General features: G+C 39.6%; 2 protein-coding genes across 2 annotated transcripts; both read left to right on the top strand.

The window, feature by feature from the left end:
- Window positions 1–3,336: 3,336 nt before the first annotated feature.
- LOC310804123 (homeobox protein Hox-C12a-like) lies at window positions 3,337–5,084 on the top strand (the record flags this gene model as incomplete). The annotated part of the gene is made up of 2 exons (XM_083669228.1): window positions 3,337–3,943; window positions 4,846–5,084. The coding sequence occupies exons 1-2, from the start codon at window positions 3,352–3,354 to the stop codon at window positions 5,082–5,084; spliced, it is 831 nt and encodes a 276-aa protein (XP_083525354.1). The 5' UTR covers window positions 3,337–3,351.
- A 13,479-nt stretch (window positions 5,085–18,563) lies between these two features.
- Window positions 18,564–20,849, top strand: LOC310803220 (homeobox protein Hox-C11a-like; the record flags this gene model as incomplete). Its single annotated transcript, XM_083667915.1, has 2 exons — window positions 18,564–19,264; window positions 20,633–20,849. 2 exons carry the CDS (start codon window positions 18,564–18,566, stop codon window positions 20,847–20,849), a joined length of 918 nt encoding a protein of 305 aa, XP_083524041.1.
- Between the last annotated feature and the right edge of the window lie 234 nt (window positions 20,850–21,083).

Genomic DNA, 21,083 nt, shown 5'->3' with positions numbered 1-21,083 from the left:
GGTTTGTTGATAGTGGTATTGAATCACAGGCGATGACACATTTTCAATCACAGATCATTTCGAAAATAATTTCGAAAAAGACGATCAATATTTTGACGGGCTTATATGGATGTTTGAATGTAAAGCGAACCTTAGGTGATAACTGCAAGTCTGATGCTTTTTATTAGCATCTATAAGATGTAGCAGCCTAATGTAGGCCTTTACACTTTTCGCATAAGATTTTTGGCTCTCGCTATAGTCTATAGTTTTTTGGGGGGGACTTTGAAAGAATCTTTCAATAGTTGCGCAACGGGGCTGATGCTCTGACATGTTGTTACTAACTCAAAGGAAGGAAAGGCTCTTTGTTTACGCTATTGCCCCTGTCTGGACAAGGCGATGCATTCCAAGACAGTTGTGTCAATGAGCCAGCAGACATCAATGCACTAGACAGTGACCTTGAACTGCCGCAGCGCCAATTGGTAGCGCTCTTCTCCAAAAGCGGAAAGAAATAACTTTGAGAGAGAAACGCGGAAGTTTCAGCACCTTTTTACAACTCTATGTTAAAATGTGATTCCTGAGACTGTGTTCCATAGAAATGATCCGTTGTGCATCTAAATACTGGAGTTTCTCGTGGATTGGCGACTATTTGGTGACTTTCTTTTCAATCGCTGTCATTATGCGGCATGGGTTCTGTTTCACCAAGGTACCGTCAGTGATTGTCAAGATGTTGTATTTAGGTTTAGGCCTGCCTCAACTTTGGACTGTGTGCTGGTAAATAGATTATTTTAAAATGTAGATGGTTAACACCATCTCTACATATGCAATGGCATACTTTTGACTGTTCACGTGAGATGCTTAGTTGATTTTCCTTTTGATAGACTTTGTTTATGTTTTCGACTATGTTGGATGTCGTTATTTATCAACTGAGACGATACGGTGGATGCTGATGAGTGATTACTTTGTCTGTGAACTTATGTATGCCTATAATCTATAGCAAATACTGTATGCGTAATGAAAAAGCTGGTAAATACTGTAAACCCATACAGTCATACAAAACTAGTTTTGAATGATCAACAACCCACATAAGAAAAACCCACATTAAAAAAAAATAGGCAAGGATAAGAATTGGATAACAAATAGGCCTTAGAAGCCTCATGTGTGTGTTTTATTCATCAATGCATTTGCAATACATAATACCAGGGTCCTTTGGGTAGACTATTACGCACGACATGTTTTCAACAGTTCTTCTACAGTTAGACACTGTAGTTTCTCTGTGCTCACTCCTATTTTCGCCTCTCACGACAGTTTAAAAATGTAGCTCTAATTTAAGTTGTAATTTGAGTACCAGGATAGGTCACTATCTATAGGTACATGCCTGTGAACTTTACATTAAGGCACATTTGTTAACAAATCAATATATATATTTGTGTAATATTTCAACGTTATTCAAAACCAAATGTACATTCGACTTAGAGACAGACATTCTGAATATCTCGATTTGCTTGTCTAATTTGTTAAAAGGACACATTGATCGACAGCTAGCAGGCTGTGGCTATGCGTGCTGTTGGAATTACAGAATATCTATCTCATATGCGGTTTCATTGTTCCTTGCCTGTGGCGCTTTTTCCATTCCGAAGTCTAAACTTGAATGATTTCACGTATTGTCTCTGTATTTCAACTGACCTCGGCAGCCTTCCCCAAATGCATAGATTGTATTATCCAAATAGACCCATTAGATCAAAATATTCATTTTTAGACTCTCCCTGTTCCTTCCCCTCTAGCTGAAGATAGTATGAAATACACTGCAATAAGGTGATTGCCTACCTCTAAAGTTAACGTCAGCAATAAATGTGGCATTACATTATATACGTGGGTTGCCTCCATCCATCTTTCGAGGAATATGAATTGTTACAGGCAATAGCATTTATTTTTGTCGCATAGCAGCAGCACCGGCAGCTGCAGAAGCTTATATTAGGGGAAGTGAAAGGTAGCAGGTTTATTACACACTGATAAATGCCGACTTCTCTCTTTCAGATGTAGTAGGCCTATGCACAAATGCATATATGCACCATCATATGGCACTCTTGTACAGTTGGAGCCATGATCAACTGTATTGTTATAATACGCACTACGTTATTGTCATAGAAGCGACGAGGGTTGCAGCAAGTTGGGGAAACGTCACACGAGGAATGGGAATTGTTGCAAATCAATAGATGGTTTGTTTTAGCCAAAGATTAGTTAGATTAGTAGTTACATGTCTTCTCTTATATCGTGTTGCAATTAGAGGCAATGGAACACCTATTGTACCAGCCAGAAAAGCGCACGGCTCAGTGGATGCCCATTTTGCAATTTCTTTCCATTAAATGTTATCATTCCTCTGTGAGCCGTTGTTTCGCATTAGGCTATATACAGATGTTTAATGAGATATCTAACCATCTTTTAGATAAATACCCACCTTCTCTCATTTCGCGCAAGTTGTTTGTGACATGGTCGCTCAGTTGCAAATCAATTAATAAAAATGCACTGTGATTAATTTGGACTGATGAAGTGCTTTTAGGCCCTTTCGACCACCTTGTAAAATCCACATAAAAGAATTGTGAGTTTATAACAGGCTATCCAGTCTATGGCCACGAACGTTTAATGGGATATCTGTTGAAGTTGTTCCTCAGAGAAGCACGGCAAGGTCTACCATTTGAAATATACGCTCTTAAAATAACCTTATTGCAGATCGTCTTATTTTTTACAGAGCCAACGGTTTCAACCTACTGACCCCGTTACTGTAAATACGAGAGGAGTGAGGCTGTGAGCATCAGTCGTTCCTTAAAACAGGCCCGTAAAGTGGAGCATCACAGCTTTATATGACATTCAATTCATCTGTAATTTGCTCTAAAATAAAGAGTGGGACATGCACACCCAACAATGATCCGGTGTGAGGGAGAAAGCAAGAGAACAACCATTGCAGGCCCTTTTCGCAGCTGCTATGTAGCCGTTAAATGACATGTGTTAATAAAAATAAAAACAGGTATTCGCAAAGTTTACTAACATCAAGCATGTTAGGCCTATACATGGACTGGGGCATCACTTAAATGAAATTGCGAAAAGTATTTTGAAGCACAAGCTATAAGAAGGAAAGAAGCACAGAATTATTTTGTTCATAAAACGTTTATATTATTTTGAAAATGCATATAAAATCTGTAATACAGAAGTTAATTTTTTGTTTGGTCAGACATGGACATAGTGGGTGGCACCTTCCGTAACGCAAGTTGGTGATGACATGTGACCCCTGCTCGACCAATCAGGAGCGCCTCTCGGTTTAACTATGTTAAATGTCAGATTGCTATAAACTAGAAGCTCTTGGTCGGGCCCGCCGAAATGGGCGAGCATAATCTTCTTAATCCCGGGTTTGTGGGACCTTTGGTAAACATCCACACGGGAGACACATTTTACCTCCCCAATTTTAGAGCGTCCGGGGGACAACTGGCGGGTCTACCCTCTCTCTCCTACCCAAGAAGGGACAATGTATGCTCCCTCCCTTGGACCCCGTCGGAGCCGTGCAATGGATATCCTCAATCCTACTTTAGCAGTCCCATGTCCATTAACCCCTCTTTTAACCGTGCATGCGAAATCACCAGGCAAGATGAGGGCAAATGTTTTTACGGTAACGGTGGCGGCCGGGAAACCTGCTCTGAAAGCGCAAATCTCAAACGTGAGGAGAGAGCAAGAGGAGACTCCTCTTCCTCCATAACGGCAGAGCATGGACTGCACAACGGGATGGGCAACAACGGTACATATTCCAAGTACGACTATGGCGCCGAGCAGTTGACCCAAGATCCGCCATCCTGTCAATCCCTAGAATCTGACTCCAGTTCATCACTGCTCAATGAAGGGAGCAAAGTAACCACAGGCATCGCTCAAGCGCTGACATCCCCAGGCAATCACGCACCAAGCACAGTAGCGGGTGGAGGTGAGTGAATTACAAGAAATTGCATTTCCCTTTCGTTGAATGCTAACAATGAAAAGTTCATATACGCTCGTTATGTCATTAAACCTTATTTCTTGCATTTGTCGTTTGTTTTGCTCCTTCAAACTGTAAGGACACTGATGTATTGACACGAGGCTTGCATGTTGGGATGAGCACCGCTAGGGGAGGCATTCAAGAAAGGGTTCATATTTTCGTTTACACCCAGCCTTTTACACACCAGTAAACCCTTACAGCACCATAAAAACTCGATATTGTTTGTGGTAAAAATGAGAATGGCTTGATCATACTGGCGAAACAAATAGAAGGCATTGAATTTGAATTGAATTGTGTTGTGGTGATTAGATATTTCAGGATAAACCTATATCAAAAAGGTAGACTGGTGGGTTTGGTGGGAGATTTTTGTTGATTACACCAATGTTGGTGTACGTTGCCACTGTCAATCTTGTGTGACAAGAGTATTGTGAATTATAGCAAACTTCTCTCCTCAACCAAATTAGAAAGTCGATGATAACGTAGCATATGTCTCTCCATGCAATTCCCTTTGGTGAAGTTTTAGATCAACTTCACTCGATAATGCTGTACTGTATGTAGCTTATACTGAAATGAATGTTTTGTTTTGGTAGGCTTTGCATATTTTACTTGATGGAGGTTATTCTAATCTGAATGTTTAAATCTACATTGAACAAAGCAAAGGTTTCAGGAATTAATTGTGTGTTTTCATAAATCGATAAGCTATAGATAATAGCAATCCATAAGTAGGCTACAGTAGCCTACCACTAGAACCAGTGCAGGATGTTTTTTTTAGTTTTTTCATAAGATAAAATTCTGTGCTAAGCTATCGTTCTTCCATGCTCACATCTCCTCTTCTTCTCCCGCCTCTCCAGGCGCCCCATGGTACCCAATGCATACCCGAACCCGAAAGAAACGCAAACCCTACTCTAAACTCCAGCTGGCGGAACTGGAAGGGGAGTTCATGCTCAACGAGTTCATCACCCGGCAACGACGAAGGGAGCTATCTGACCGCTTGAACCTCAGCGACCAACAGGTTAAGATATGGTTCCAAAACCGGCGGATGAAGAAGAAGAGGTTGATGCTTAGGGAGCAGGCATTGTCTTTCTTCTAATGAAGAGAGAGTGGGGGAGAACGGGACAGAGATCTTGTAAAAAGGAATTTATGCAGGCGCTAATCTTAATTAAACATGCCGGTGATTCCTCTAATTTAGATAGGACGCACTGTAGGCTGTACAGTCTCATCATTGACGTCCAGTAGAGGAGCAAAACTATCCCAATACAGTTATCACGACAGCTCTCTTAAAACTCGAGAGACCAAATAAATAATCTGTTTATCTGGGCTTTCAGATGACCGTTTTCAATAACCTAAGCAATTCCACTCCTAAATTCCATGGTCTAAAATATTTCTGTCAGTCCGCGCCATGGAATAAGCTACAATATATGGGATAGCATAATACATATGATTTGCTTCTGCTATATCATTTTAAAGAAGTTTTTTCATCAAATATGACCATTTGAAACTAATTTGTAGCTCGCATATGCTGCAAAACGTGGCACCGAAGTAGCCTAAGGCTAGGCCTATTTGATGATTAGAAAACCCATAGCCTACGCATCGCCGAGAAGAATATAAAGCAAATGACAGGGAGGTCAGTTCCAAATAGTCCTACCTTAATTATAATCAATATAAGAGGAGGCTGATATTCAATTCACAAATTGGGTGAATTTCTGATATTCAGTGGGATTTATATTAAATTGACTAATGGTCTAATCCTGTTTCAAACATGATTGTGCATTGACCTCCGTAAGTATAGGCCTATGTTCGGCGTTCAATCTACATTTCCAGTGTTAATACAATAACGAGAATTTCTATCTCCAAAATGGACTGCAGCTTTAAGCAAAACCTAGTGTTAAAATGATTTTATAGGAATGAATTTAGAATTTTAAAGTGATCTTAACGGGCTGGATTTGGCTCATGTTTGAAAAAGACAAGCATTTTCAGTGCCATTTTCTTATACTGGATACATGCAACTAGAAGCCTAGAAGAATCTTTTCAATCAACATCACGCGCTCTAGGGGACGTTCACGGTCAAGGACATAAACTAGCCCTACTGCCACTGACTGTCAGGACCGTCTAGTGGTGTAGCCTATGTGTAGGCCTAATTACGTTTCGATATTGTTTATGAATAACAACACTTTGATTTGCAAAAATCGATTCTCTGCTCTTACGAGTCTTACCCGCACCAACACACACACACACACACGTACACACACACACACACACACACACACGCACACACACACACACACACGCACACACACACACACACACACACACACACACACACACACACACACACACACACAAGCACACTCATACACACACACACACAGAGTTGCTGAGTTGCAGTCTTGAAATGCTAGTGGGGGTACTGGGATAAGCTATTTGAGGGCGTTTTGGGGAGGGGGCGGGCAAGGGTCCATGCTGCTATTTCTGTGATACTCAGATTCTCGACACTTTGGTGCAAAGAAATAGGGCTTACCGTTATGACTATTTGTCGACTGCGATCTGTTTACTGCAATAATAAACTGACTGCTTATGTAGCTTAATATCCTTTCATAAACAATCATACACAGCCCTAAATCCACCTTAACTTGTATTTCATGTAGGCATATTAATGACTGAGCAATGGCGGCCTATGCCGTTGAGTAGGTGAAAATGTTCTGGTTGTAGGTATGTTCCTTGGAGCAAGGGGTCTGGGTGTCCATCAGTGCTGTAGCCTATAGACATTACATATGAACTGCTAGCGTCGCTGCTTTTGATTGGATCGATGTACACAGTAGCCAGATCATTTATTTCAGAGGTATGCTTACAAAGGTATCGTAGGTATATATCAAGTGAGACGTCAACGATTCGATAGGGTCAAAAAGTGCGCAGATCACAAAAAGTGCGCAGATCACCTAGGCCATATATACCGTCTATGCATCTATTATTAACCTATTGCTCGTTGTATGTTACATATTTTATTCCCGTAAACACTATATTGAAAGTTATTGCAAGTAGGTTGTAGTGTTATCAGAATAGTTATACTGTAGACTAGTTGTATTTTTGTCGACGTGACAGTGTTTGCAAATCATTTGAAATTGTATTAGTTCTCCCCTCGGAATTGCGTTCACAAGTAGGCCTATGTTATAAATGGTTCGTGATGCTGCCCCCCCCCCCCCCCCCTCTCTCTCTCTATCTCTCTCTCTCTCACACACACACACACACACACACACACACACACACACACACACACATACACACACACACATTTTATATGTTACCCGTCTAATGTCTCTACGAAGCAAACCCACTTGAGAGTATAGATATGCTATATTGTAAAATGCGAATGTTTACGATAACAATGTAATGCATTTAGAATGACCAATGTGATAGATCCCATATTTCTGTTTTGTCTGTGTTGTTATGTATCACCTATATCCTGTGAATAGATTAAAATTGGCGTTTGTCAACCCTGCCCTATATCAATATGAATTACATGAATGTTTCAATGTATATGTAAGGTTTATTATGTCAATTAAAATATGTAAACTTTTCTATCTTTATCATATTTTCGTGTGCTAATCCTCATTGGTATTTGTTCTTTCGAGGTCGGTTGTAGTTGGTTGAACCAGATGCAGTTCTATTCATTCTAACAACCAACGAAAGAATTCTAAATATTTATTATCACAAATAGGCCTATCCAAGGCACACCCAACTTGGAATCCTGATGTCTTTTTGATTCGCAGCCTTATACTTCAAGCAGATCATTTTATAATGTAATGGTATGAGAAATGATAACAATAAATCTAGTTATGTTTCCTTTTTACACAAGTTGGCCGAAGCAAGCTATGCTTTTACAAGGCTGCTAAGAGGATGCAATAAAATAGAATATTTGCAATGAAACACTTTTCCCGCTGCTTGCACCACACATAACAATACGGTTCAATGATATAGCCTAGGCCCATGATTAGTATAATGAATTCAAGGAGGGATGCTTCGGTATTTGTTAATATTTTGCTTTTTTAACTGTAATTTAACTACAACTCGTGTGTATACACTGTAGCAAATGTATTTTCTTCTTCTTCTATTGCAAGAAATTCAAAGTTATGAAAACATTGGTTTCTCGGTGTTGGTCTGGGGTTTAGAACCACTTGATCGGTCTGTTGCTGTTCCGGGGCCAAAAACAGCAACAGCAGCCACCGCATTGTGTCAAGAATAAAACGCTTATCACAGCATGTTAGTGGCTCTACCCAGCGGGATTTCCTCACACTGAACTTGTATGAACTTCAAGCATTGTGAATTCACGTTTCGTTGGCCTGACGCGTCGACTAATTAATGTTCAATGCGACATAGTTGTGTTACGCGAATAGACTTCATTTGGCTTTTGTAAATGCAATATGAATATCACTCTTTTATCTAGGTCAACTACATAATATACGTATGAGCACGAGAATTTCTACTACAATGTATCAGAATGCAGGACTAAATAAATGACGAATGAAAATGATAATATCCAAATCCAAATATGAACATTGGCGTATTGCGCATGAGCCAACACATTCATTTGCCGAAATGTCTGTCTATTCCCAATGTTCATAGAATATCCCGTATCCTATTCGGTGTACCAAAGTATTTTAAAGCATCTATCCACCGCCTTTTCACATTAGACCTATTGATGTCACCAAATAACAGCTTTGTATTTTGTTCATTGTTCATGTATTGATCGGGCTCAACTTTCACGTTTGACGTTTGACATCTGATGTTAGGCCTTCAAGACATGCCACAAAAAATAACAAGTGCAGAACGGGAGATCTTAATTGTCTTTACCGACCAAACACGGGATTTCTTTCACGTCAAGGTCAAATGCACGCGTTTGGGCCACGCATGTTGAGCAGGGGTGGACAAGCGCTACAAATGGCAGAAAGGACTATTTATGCAGAACCATGTGTGGCTGCACTGATAGTCTTAGCGCTCTTGCTGTACCTCAATATGTATAATATGTAGCTTCAAGCAGCCACGGATGCTTCTAGTTGTTCCAGTGTATGGGTGCAGGAATGGCCTATGCCTACAACATTTTGCCATCCGAAAACACTGCACTTGTAGTGTGATTTCTACCAAATGGCGGTCAATGTCTTATTTATGGAGAAAAAAAACACTGAATGGGTTTGAACTCGCTTTTAAATAGAAGTGGAGCTGCTGAGCCTCAATCATGCATTGGAAATAGAGATGTAAGTGTGTGGTGTGATCATATTGGATAACCAACACACAGTTTTGACTTTGAGACGGTCTACAGGCTGTTTTATTGCGGCTTGTCTGTGAGGCTCAAAGGTCATAGCCGTACGGCGTTGACGCAGACCTTGAATGTGGGACCAAGGCCTCCCTCCGGGCAAGTGAGAAAGGGAATAGGGCTATGTCTCTCCAAGTCACGGCGAGTAGCCTTGAAGTTGCATTGCGTCATATTTGAAGGACAGCGGTTTCTTAACTGATCTGGAGCTTGGATGTTTGTGCTGGCTGTGATGCTTTGTTCGTGATAGCCGAACTGTGTTGTAACAGAGATAGGACAGTCCACATTAAATTGGAATGTCGTGCGTTATACGTGCAAATATATGGCATTTCCCTTTTCCCGACCACTAGTATGGTAATGTTATGTTTTGGATATACATGCAGGATATACTTCCTTCCGGCATTAGCTTTATTGCATTAGCATATTGTTTTACCCAATCTGTCTGATATGTTCATCCCTTTTTCAAAAGACGTTCCTTTTTTAATCATTTTATTGAGAAAACGTATTTCAAGTTGTTTACCTTATTAATAAACATGATAGGTGGGTGTGGGTAATTAAAACATCAAGTGTGTCCAATAGAGTGAAAGAAAATCGCAGAATGTGCAGGGAAAATTGAATCTTATCACTGAATTTATTTATTATTTCTGTTGCACTTTTGGAACAACTACGGTGCTGTTACCAACAGTAACCGAATATCTTCTTCCAAAAACGTAATCCAAGTATGTTTATTGAAACTGAAATTGCTACTGTTGTTAGATAGTCAAACAATTAACAACATCCGTCAAGTTTGTGCATAGTATTTTGTTTAGAATTGAATCGTATAAATAATAACCCTACATGTATTGTGTATAATTATAATTAGTAGTATATCATTTATATCATTAGACACGATAATCTACAATACAAATAGTGAGTGTTGTTTGGCAATGTAATGTGGTATAACATGAAGTCTAAACATATAGGCCAAAATGCATAACACTTTTATATTTTATAACAAGCCTGATGTTTCGGCCTACTACAATAGACTTGCATATTGCTTAAAATCATTAGTATCGTCCCTTCGTTCTCTGATGCACAGTGAAGCACTACAGAACGCTAATGAATACCTTATAGCCTGTTCCTTATTATTGTATTCGTGTGTGTGCGTGCGTGCGTGCGTGCGTGCGTGCGTGCGTGTGTGTGTGTGTGTGTGTGTGAGAGAGAGAGAGAGAGAGAGAGAAAGAGAGAGAGAGAAAGAGAGAGAGAGAAAGAGAGAGATAAAAAGAGAGATAAAAATAGAGACGATCTGTCTGTCTCTCAGACAATGGTATCAGAATTAGGAATCTATTAACTCCATATCCAAACCCCATGAGCAAGGTGTGCAGGAGGGAAGATAGTTTTTGTCCTCTCTAAAAAAAGGGGTATTTTAAGATATTTGTGTTAAACGCAGAGTTCGAGGATGTAAATGTGCAAAGGGTAGACTCACAAAACGCTCTCAACATTGGGAGAGCAGAAACAAACTTTGATTGATAGGCCTTTATTGCATTTAAAACCACATATTGACAGCACATGTATTTCCTAAAATAATAGCTATTAGAATACACGTTTGAAATGTGACGGTTGAAAATCTTGAAAAGATAAAAATAAAGAAAATGGTTTGCCTTTTCGGCATCAACAAAAGGAAGTCCTTAGTTGATGGGCTCGTTATGCCATTTACGCCCTTTCAGCATCAATCTGAACCCATGTTTTACCCTCTTTTCCAATACAGTTTATTTTTATTTTTGCCACTAGATCTCATCAAGAGCTCTCTATTGATATAGAATACATTGATACCACTTATGCCACTTGCCCACGATACACTCTCTGTGGAGAAATTGGAAAATGTGCTGATCTCCGAGGCTATAGCTCTATTTTTAAGACTCTTCAAATTGAAGCTTTTTGAATAAGGTGATAGTAAAGTAACTTTTAATTACACCCAAGCCTCAATAGCGGATTTAGGCTATTGTTATATTGAGGGTTTAGGACTATGCTAATTAATTAGATTGTAGACCTATTTGAGGGAGAAGTTTTATCATAACGGTATATTTACTTTGGTCATCGTCGCCTTTTACACCCACAGTATCTTACGGATTCGATTACGTTATTTTTATCCTCACTTCTACAATGCGAAATGATATAGGCTTATATCTGTTCCCTTTTAGTCCGAGGCGACTCAGTCAAGGCGATGCCGATTTATATTAGATACAAAGAAGGCCTCGAGATAACATCATTACAGCAGTCAATTATTGTGGCTATGTATGCATAGAGGTCGTGTCATCGGGAACACTTTACATTAGGTTCTTCTACCTGTGTACATATGTGGACAACATTGTATTATATATTGTTACAGCATTTGGAGTTGAGGGGTGTGTTATTGCACTAATGCAGTCCTTATTTCACTTGTGTAATAACATAAACCGCTCAACTCTATTACTACCAGTGTAGGCCTACTATGTAACGGCATGTTAATACAATGTTGTGATATATAGATATATACAGATATATACATATATACATATATATGTGTGTGTGTGTGTGTGTGTGTGTGTGTGTGTGTGTGTGTGTGTGTGTTTTGTGTGTGCGTGTGCGTGTGTGTACGTGTATGTGTATATATATATATATATATATATATATATATATATATATATATATATATATATATATATATATATATATACTATACAGGTAGAGGGAGACGTTAATGTAAAGTGTGACCAAGTATTGGTTGCTTGTGATCAGATTTTCAGCGACCAATCGATTGTGTTTATAGGCTATTTCATGCTATTCGCCAAGAAATGGCCAAATGTGAGGCTCATGAGGCGACCCGGTGACAAGTTCCTTCATCACGCCATGTTTTCACCAGGCTGCTTAGTTTAAGCTTACCACAGAAAATGGCATGAGAAAAATACATTTTCAGAGTTTGTTATTGGGCACGTTTGTTTTACTTTCACTTGAATACGCCATTCAAGTGGCTGTCAGTGTTTTGATGTTCAAGGTTTCCACACATCTGCTCCTGCGGACGGTGTGGCGCATAGTCCCTGCGTTTCCTGCCGTCTATGTGGGCGGGAACCCCCATACAAATTGAAGGTCAAGTTAGTAAGATCCTTATATGGGGCTTCACTGTCAATCGCCAATGTTTTTGGGAAAGGGCAAAAAAGACGAGCAGATTTCCTGTGGTGGTTGTATTTTATTTTAAAGTTCTTGTTAAAAGTAAAGGGAGACTTACAACTTTGGTGGATAGAGAGGGACAGGGGAGGAATGGTTTCAGGGCGCGTTTTTTAGAGAAGAAATTGTTTCTCAATAAGAATAGAAGATGTAATATATCCAAAGTGATCGGGATGCCAACTTCAAAAGCGGCAGTCTCCGCTAGATCTGAGGGCAGCAGTGTCTAGAGTTGGAGAGGAAATTAAACGTCATAAAGAGAGAGACTCAATTAGGGGCCCAATGCTTAAGCGCTACTGAATCCTGTAGGAAACAAAGACGGATATTCGGTAAGAAAATACAGATTCTATTTCCTCTCTCATAAATCTACTTTACATTTCAGATACTTGAGAAAAAGTTTTACCGCGTTTTTTTTGTCTGGTCTCAGATAGCCAAATGCCAAATGACTCAAGTCAGCGAAAGTTCATCGGGTATTTTCGACAGGTAGTGATTTTTAACCCATTAAATTAAGGCCATACTCAAATGCCAGTCCTGTGCAGTATGGGTCTAACCTACCTTTGGATTGACATGCAGATGTCCGCAAAGCTACTTTGCTCAATTCTTTTAAGAAATATATACACTTTGTAAGCATATAGACCTGTGTTTATTCACAATAGCAGGTGATACGTTGTTATTACGTGGAAACCATACCCAAATCAAGCATGATTCACCTGCATATAGCCAACTGTCTTATTGTCTGCATGTACTAAATAGATCTTGTGGTTCATATTGTTAATGCTTCAGTTTATTTGGGGGAGGGAGGGGGGTCATTTTCAATGGAATATTTAGAAATCAACCAACTTGCTTTTCCAAACAAGTGCTTATATTGAATGATTAGCCTAGTAGTATACAAAGCTATAGAGTGTATGTTGTCATCAAAGACAACAGGGCTTATGTCGAATTCCATTTTCACTTAATTCCATTTTCACTAAAATTATAGTTTGAAATAATAGATTTGATCGCTAAGTTGATAGATTTGATCGCCAATTGATTGTTTGAATTGGAAGATGAACTTGGAGTAACCATCAGTAGGCTATAGTCTACTTGATACAAATAAACGAAAGGCCTACGCATATTTAATGACGTTGCGCGTAACACTGATGGCTGCAATTATGGTTTCCGTTATTACACAAGTGGAATCAGGAATATCACACCAAATACGAACCATTCCTTCCAACTCCATTTGTGTGATGAAGAAAAACAGCTAAACAATTTCAATTACAAAGCAATCACTAAGTCAGTAGGCCTATGTAAAACTTGTTTAACGACCCCGCCGGTGAAAAATAGAACCAGTTATTAGCCTATAGCGTCAATACACGAACCATTTAATATAGTTTAAAGAAAACATCTCAGAGGTTTTGCAGTAGGCTATTATCACAAGTGATGTACGTATTTATCATTATAGGCTACAATTCTATAAGTCTACCAAAAACAACAGCAGTAGTCTAGTCATAGTAACAATAAGGCCTAATAATATAGGCCTTGTAGGGATAGCCTACAATTGTAGGTCGAAGCAAAGTATGAGCTAATTGATATAGGATAACTTAAATAGCTTTTTCAGCTTTATTTCTTCCATGGACACAGAGTTCATCACCCCATATTAATTTATTTGAAAGAGCTATCCACTAACATGAGCACAGTTTGATAGAACTAAACGTGTGAATTAATAATGATTTGCTTATTATATCCAAATCGTTGCACACTGATACAAGGTAATGAAGTTGAAATGACGAGGAAATAGCGGTGATTTAGACGGTTTGTTTATTGATATATCACTAGGATATATATAGCATTTTTTTTGCATGTTGCATTACTTTGCATTGCGTACTATAATTTTCGTCCTCTCAGAATATCTTAACGCAAACAACATTTCGTATTGTTGTAGGCCTGTAATAACATATACACCAATTCAATTTAATTATATTACATTTATTCACACTGAACCTTGTGTAGTTTGTACAGGCTGCCCAATCAATTTACAAAATGTTAGTAACTATGAAAATCTAATTATGGAATTGTCTTTAGCCCTGTATTGTTACTCATGAAGTCCCTATCTAACTATTTTCAATACCTTAAAAAGCTGTAATCCCAATATGTATTTCTTTAGATTTCTTACATAGGATCTAAAGGTCACATTTATTAATAGGCAGCATATTGTCATTATCAAATTGAGCGCTCTATTTAGTATAGAAGAATGTGGTTTATCCATATTGAAATGAACCACTACAGTACAGACGATCTCACAATTAATCTGTAAATTGAATATGCCATATTACTTTTGTCATGTGGTTTGAGAAATGTACGCAATAAAACATAAGCCTAGTACACATTTGACATACACACTCTAGTACGCCTCATACACAGATTACGCACGCCGTTCCACAAGCATCAATACACACTGTCTGATATTGAAAGGATAACAACAGCTCTGAATAAATAAAGAAAAACAATCTTAAAGAACCCTATCACACGAGTCCAGATGATATCCCCTCAGCGTTGTTTGTGGAAGGTATGTTGTGTCCATAGCGCATAATGAACCTTGCGGTAATTGTCAAAGGAGAGTATTCTGTCAACGTCTCTCTCTCAGTTAAACCACACTAACACACCAAATATTTGTTCATAGCACATTTTGGTTATATCCATCAGATAGGCTACCCATGTCATACATTATCCCAATAATAGCGGGACAGCAAAATGCACACTTTTATGTCTGCCTGAACTTGCTCATGTATTAGGCTATGCGAGTTTATAGGCAATGTCCGCAAATCTTTGCTTTATTCCGTGTCTTTAACTACTATGAATAGAACAGGATCCTTGTGATATTGATATGTTGCATCTATATTTATTCCGAACGTTAGGCCTAATGTCTCATCTTTCAAAATGATATGTGCGAAACAAACTAAAAAATAAAAGCAATTGTAGCCTGTAGGCCCATTGAAACTCACCTGCCATTTTTGCATTTTACTATATAGATACATCCTCTCTTCCCATCACAAAACATATGAACAAATCCTTACTGGTTTGTGCTTACTGCACTGTGCACAGTGAACTTCAGATATCTACACGTAAGGGAATGTGCTAAATCTGCTTCCCATTCTCGGTCGCTGCGGCTCGTTGATTTGGCCAGGACCTCGGTGTAACCATGGCCTTTTTTTGTTGATGCTTGAAACTGTTCACAGCTCATACGACCGAATTTAATAGCTTGGCTTACATCCAATTAAAATTATCTGGGCCATGAGGGGACAATAATATTATTTCACACGCTTGCAACATTTAGCGCTTGTTTCTGCTTGAATTTATAGGGGGTTAAGTTGACCACTGTCTTGAGAGAAAATAGGCTTTATCAGCTTGATCCTATTTTCTGAAATTTCTCTTTGGATTAATAGTAGTCTAGGTCTGTGATTCTTGTTTCTTTTTTTTACTAGACCTAGGAGTGGTAAGGCGTTGCTTGGATTCCGCAGACAGACACATGTCGTAAAGTCCGCTCCCCAACAGTGTTGTTTTCAAGCAGAGAATGGCAAATATTTACAACACCGCTCTCGTTCAAGTCTCAGGACGCGAAAGCCCATTGGCGCTCTACATATATAGATATTTCTATACCTGCACCAAGAGGATATTTGTAGGCTATTCGCTATATCCACAACCCCTGAAATGTTGATGAGAGTATGTAAAGGTAGTTTATAGACAACGCAGACAATCCAGTGCTCAACAAAACTCTTTGACAAGCATATCTTTATTCAGGACGAAAACCTCGAGTTTTGATATCCAGGGTGCTATTGCAACCAGTCTTGCACTCAAAATGTAGGCATAGCCTCTCATCCACAGTCATAGGCTACACTGTCTCTATGAGAGTAATATGGCCCCCCATCTCCACATGCTATAGGCTATGCATAGAAAAGGAAGGATCTGAATGCTGAGTGGAATTGAGAGTCGCTTAATGGTCATACACGGCCGACAGTCCCAGGAAGAGGATACCATTTTTATGACAGGCTATTTGTTTATTAGTTCTACTGCTCTCCGGGTGCAGTTTATGTGTGCAGACATTCAATCTAATCTTTTGTTGAATGTGAGATATACAGATATCTTTAAAAGCAAACAGTATTAGCATTACACTCAATGACATTATTTTGTGGGTACCATTGTATTACATCTCTTACTGAAGCCCTGCATTTATGAAGCACATACCACAATAAACACGTATTTGTAAAAACCTAAAAATAAAAGTAGGCTAGTGGGCTAAGACTCAAAATAGCGCGAATGTAGGCTATGGAAACTCGGTCCCTTTCAACAATACTAGCCTAAGAGAGGTGAAGAAAAGTCTGTTTACTGCAGCTATTCTGTCTTTTATGGTGGTTGTGTACAGGGTTTTGGTGGTCAAATTCAAGTGCTGTGTCTGGACAGCTGTCTGGTTTCTTTGTACTTGATTGCAGGCGTCTCGCGCCTCGGCCTTTTTATCTGTTGAAAAATGGGGCTTTTGGACAAACTGTCCTCCAAAAATACCTCGACCACATACCTTTACGAACGGATAAAGGCCTCATGTTTGACCTATTCAATAAGGAGAGGGGTAAGCTCAAGGTCTTGGTCAATTCTTCCATTTGAATTCCTGTCAATTCATCCATTAAAACCTCGAATTTGACCCCTTAACGTTTGAATCTTAAACGATCACCTACGCAATGTATTTACTCTCAGTAGGCTATTCATTGACTGAACATCTGAAGACAACTCAACGATGAGATACGATGCTGAATTCCCCTTGTAATATGATTTAACACTCTAGTACATAAAACTTGACTTCCATTTTCTTAGGTATAAATAGAACCATTTTGTCCATGTCAGCAATGCCAAGTTTCGAAATAGCCAATGGTCAGCACGGTTCCTTTGAGTGATCAAAACGCATGCACGAAAACCAAAGCTCTCGACATCTTGCAGGCGTTTTATGTATCCCTCTATCTATACATGGGGAAATACGAACACGTGTTGGGAAATGTTATGGTAAACTCATTTTATAGTTGGGTTTATCGAGAATATAAAACAGATAATACATTCAGAGAAGTGGATATGTTTCAGACCCAGCATTTACCCATAAATAGATAGATACATAGACGGCCAACAAATAGAATGATATTAAGTGGTTCCCCTCCCTCTCTCTCTCTCTCTCGCTCTCTCTCTCTCTCTCACACACACACACACACACACACACACACACACACACACACGCACACACACACACACACACACACATACACCCACAAACACACACAGGTTATAAAACGTTTTTGCTCTCTGACTTTCTATGTAGAGAGTTCTACTTCGTCAGACAATGGGACTGTTATGTAGCCAGCTATGTAGGCATAATAATATTGAATTTAGATATAGGCCTTAATATTTCTTCCTGTAGCCATAACCATAGTGCACCACTGTGCGTAGAGCAAAATCTGTAAAAAAAAATAGGGGTTTTAACGAGATCTTTAAACCTGTTATTACAACAGGTTTACTTGCAATTTATAACATATATTATTTCACGAGGAATTAAACATCAAAATAAGACACGATATTAGGCAGTCTTATGGTTTAGCAAAATAAACTTGTAATATAACATTATAATATTATTAATTATAATATCAATAATAATCATACTTATGATTATGCATGCGTTCATAACAATACCCTAACTGAGAGAAATGTAGATATGCTTGGCACTTCGCGCATATTAGACTAGGCTACTAGACCCATAACGTATTCATATTTTGATTACATCGTAATACGTTTAGAGGTTAAAGGAGAAATTGTAAGATACCTGATATTGATTTCATAATGCTCATGCGGTGTTTGAAAACCAATCGTTTGAAAGTCCTATATCTTACCTAAGTGAACCACTCCTACGCATGCAAGTGTTCCAAATTGATATATGACAATATCTACTTTCGATCACGTGTCTTGGGGCGACTTAGACGGATAGCGCGTCATCTCGCCTTCCCAAATTTTCTCCTTCTGCAGTTCGAATCCAAAACATCTATCTATAGTGCAAGAGAACGGGGGAGAACGATGTTTAACTCGGTTAATCTGGGCAACTTCTGCTCACAGACGCGAAAAGATAGGACTTCCGAGTTCGGGGACAGAGCGAGCTGCGCGTCCAACCTTTACCTCCCCAGCTGCACCTATTACGTCCCCGAATTTTCTGCCGTCTCCTCGTTTTTGCCACAGGCCCCGTCTCGGCAAATCACCTACCCTTACTCCACGAACCTATCCCAAGTGCAACCGGTTCGGGACGTGTCTTACGGTTTGGACCCCTCAAGTAAGTGGCACCATAGAGGGAACTATGCATCCTGCTACTCAGGGGAGGAACTGGTACATAGGGACTGCCTTCCGCCATCATCCACCATGACAGAAATGCTGATGAAAAATGAAAGTGTCTACAGCCATCACCACCACCACCACCCAGGCTCCAACCACCCTTCCACTGGCTTTTACTCGGGTGTAGGGAAAAACCACGTTCTTCCGCAGGGCTTTGACCGCTTTTTCGAAAGCGCACACAGCGGAGCGGATAACAGCTCGTTAGAGAACTGTGCTCAGAAAGGCGACTCCAGTAAGCTGGATTCGGCATCCCAGCCCCCTGCCGCCCTTCACAGTGCCGCAGACCCAGAGAAAGACCCAGAGGATGAACAGGAAAACACAAATTCTGGTTCTTGTGCCTCTTCATCGGGTACGAAAGACGACAGCGCCAGCAAAACCAGCCACTCGAGTAGGTACCGAAGCTGTAAATGGGAAAAAGGTTAAGGGACTAGACCGGTGTTTTGTCGGTCAGATTTTATGTGGAGTTTTATAAGCATTCAAAGGATTTTATTATAACCTACAAAGCTCTTTCTTCCAACAAGAAGAATTTTTACGATGGGAAAGCGCTTTGAAAAAACGATACGTTACACACATGCACAGCTATCCCAGAGTCTGTGAAATTTTAAGAGCGCGCTATTGTGACAAATGCTAACTTTGATCATGAACTTGCGCTGGGCTTTTTAAGGGATGTTTCGCCAGGCTGTCGAGGGTAAAAAGTAATTGGGCAGAACACAGCTTTTGGGCGTCCTGTGACTTTTTTTTCCAGTAGCCTCCTGTAAAGGTATAAATCTGTTGCTGCCGAGGACGTGTTGTTTTCAGCATTGACGTTGGTTGAGCCATATCATGCATGGTGATTGAATTTTTGTACCAACAATAGCCCTGGTTGTCATAATGATAGTAACGTTTGCGACCCCTTTAACAATGCTATTCTGATCAAAATCTGCAGCAGCAATCATTTGGAAGTTCCCATTATTTCAGTATATGATTTCATTAGCCCTATTTGAAACATTTTGAAAATTTGAGATGTTACAGTAGGTCTCGTGCAAATAACCAACACACTGTATGTTTGTTTTAGTCAACGTAGATCTCATTGTGCTGCCACCACGTGAAATGTGATTGAAATGTCTCCTAAGCATTCGTAGACCAATACACAAAGTAGTGGCTCCCAGCTGTGCAGGCCTAAGCGCTTCAGTGATGGATAGGAATTCGTTTTTACCCTATTTGTTTTCATGGCAGTAATGCAGTCTCCACTTTAATTCACAGATGACCATAGAAATACCTTTTATGGGAAGGGTGAGGCTATATAGGCTATTCTGTCTTGCCCGCATCGGTGCATTATGGAGAAGTGAACATGCATTGTGAGTAGTGTGCAGTAGTGTGTAGGATAACAGTGCAACGTTCAGTCGCATTTTGTGAATGTAGTGCTATGTAGGCCTGCAACACCGTTGTGTAATAGCCACAGATCTCATAAACGAGAGTTCGCGCAGCAATGTGTACTGTATAAGGTATTGTAATGTATAAGTACATTACAAGGGGATAAACCTGAAAGGTAGTCTATACGTAACCACGGGTGCAGAGAATGAGGTAGAATGTACGCACACTTTAGGTGCATCTTTAGGACACTATTGTAGCCTGCATGAGTGTTATCAAAATGAACACATCTCAGTTTTGAACACACGTTTCAGTGTTTCTTGCCTATCTATATCCTTTGAAAAGTGCGGGTTGCATTTGACCTTATGTCTCTGCTTTTTTCTTTTGCACCAAGGTACTCCACGTGTGAGGAAGAAGAGGTGTCCATACACAAAGTTCCAGATTCGAGAATTGGAACGAGAGTTCTTCTTTAACGTTTATATCAACAAAGAGAAACGGCTTCAGCTCTCCAGAATGCTTAACCTAACTGACCGCCAGGTCAAAATCTGGTTCCAGAATCGCAGAATGAAAGAAAAGAAATTGAGCAGAGATCGCCTGCAGTATTTTTCAGGCAACCCCTTATTGTGAACTCTAAACTGGCTTTGGTGAAAGAAAAAAATATATCAGAATTGTCACCTCGAATCCTGAATTGCCTTTGGAGGACCAGGCAGTCGACTTCAGCGAAAATTAGGTCATGGGAAACGCTAGCTGGGATATGGATGAAAGATAATCAAACATGAATTATTCTCGTGTTTCCGTGTTTCATAGAACCATTAACAAGAGCCAGCATAAAACAAGACTTCAGAGAACGGTATCTCTGAT

This window comes from Argentina silus, assembly GCF_951799395.1.
Source record: "Argentina silus genome assembly, chromosome: 4".
NCBI classification, from domain to species: Eukaryota; Metazoa; Chordata; class Actinopteri; order Argentiniformes; family Argentinidae; genus Argentina; species Argentina silus.
Note: the sequence above shows the minus strand (reverse complement) of the source record. Positions and strands in the feature narration are given on the sequence as shown.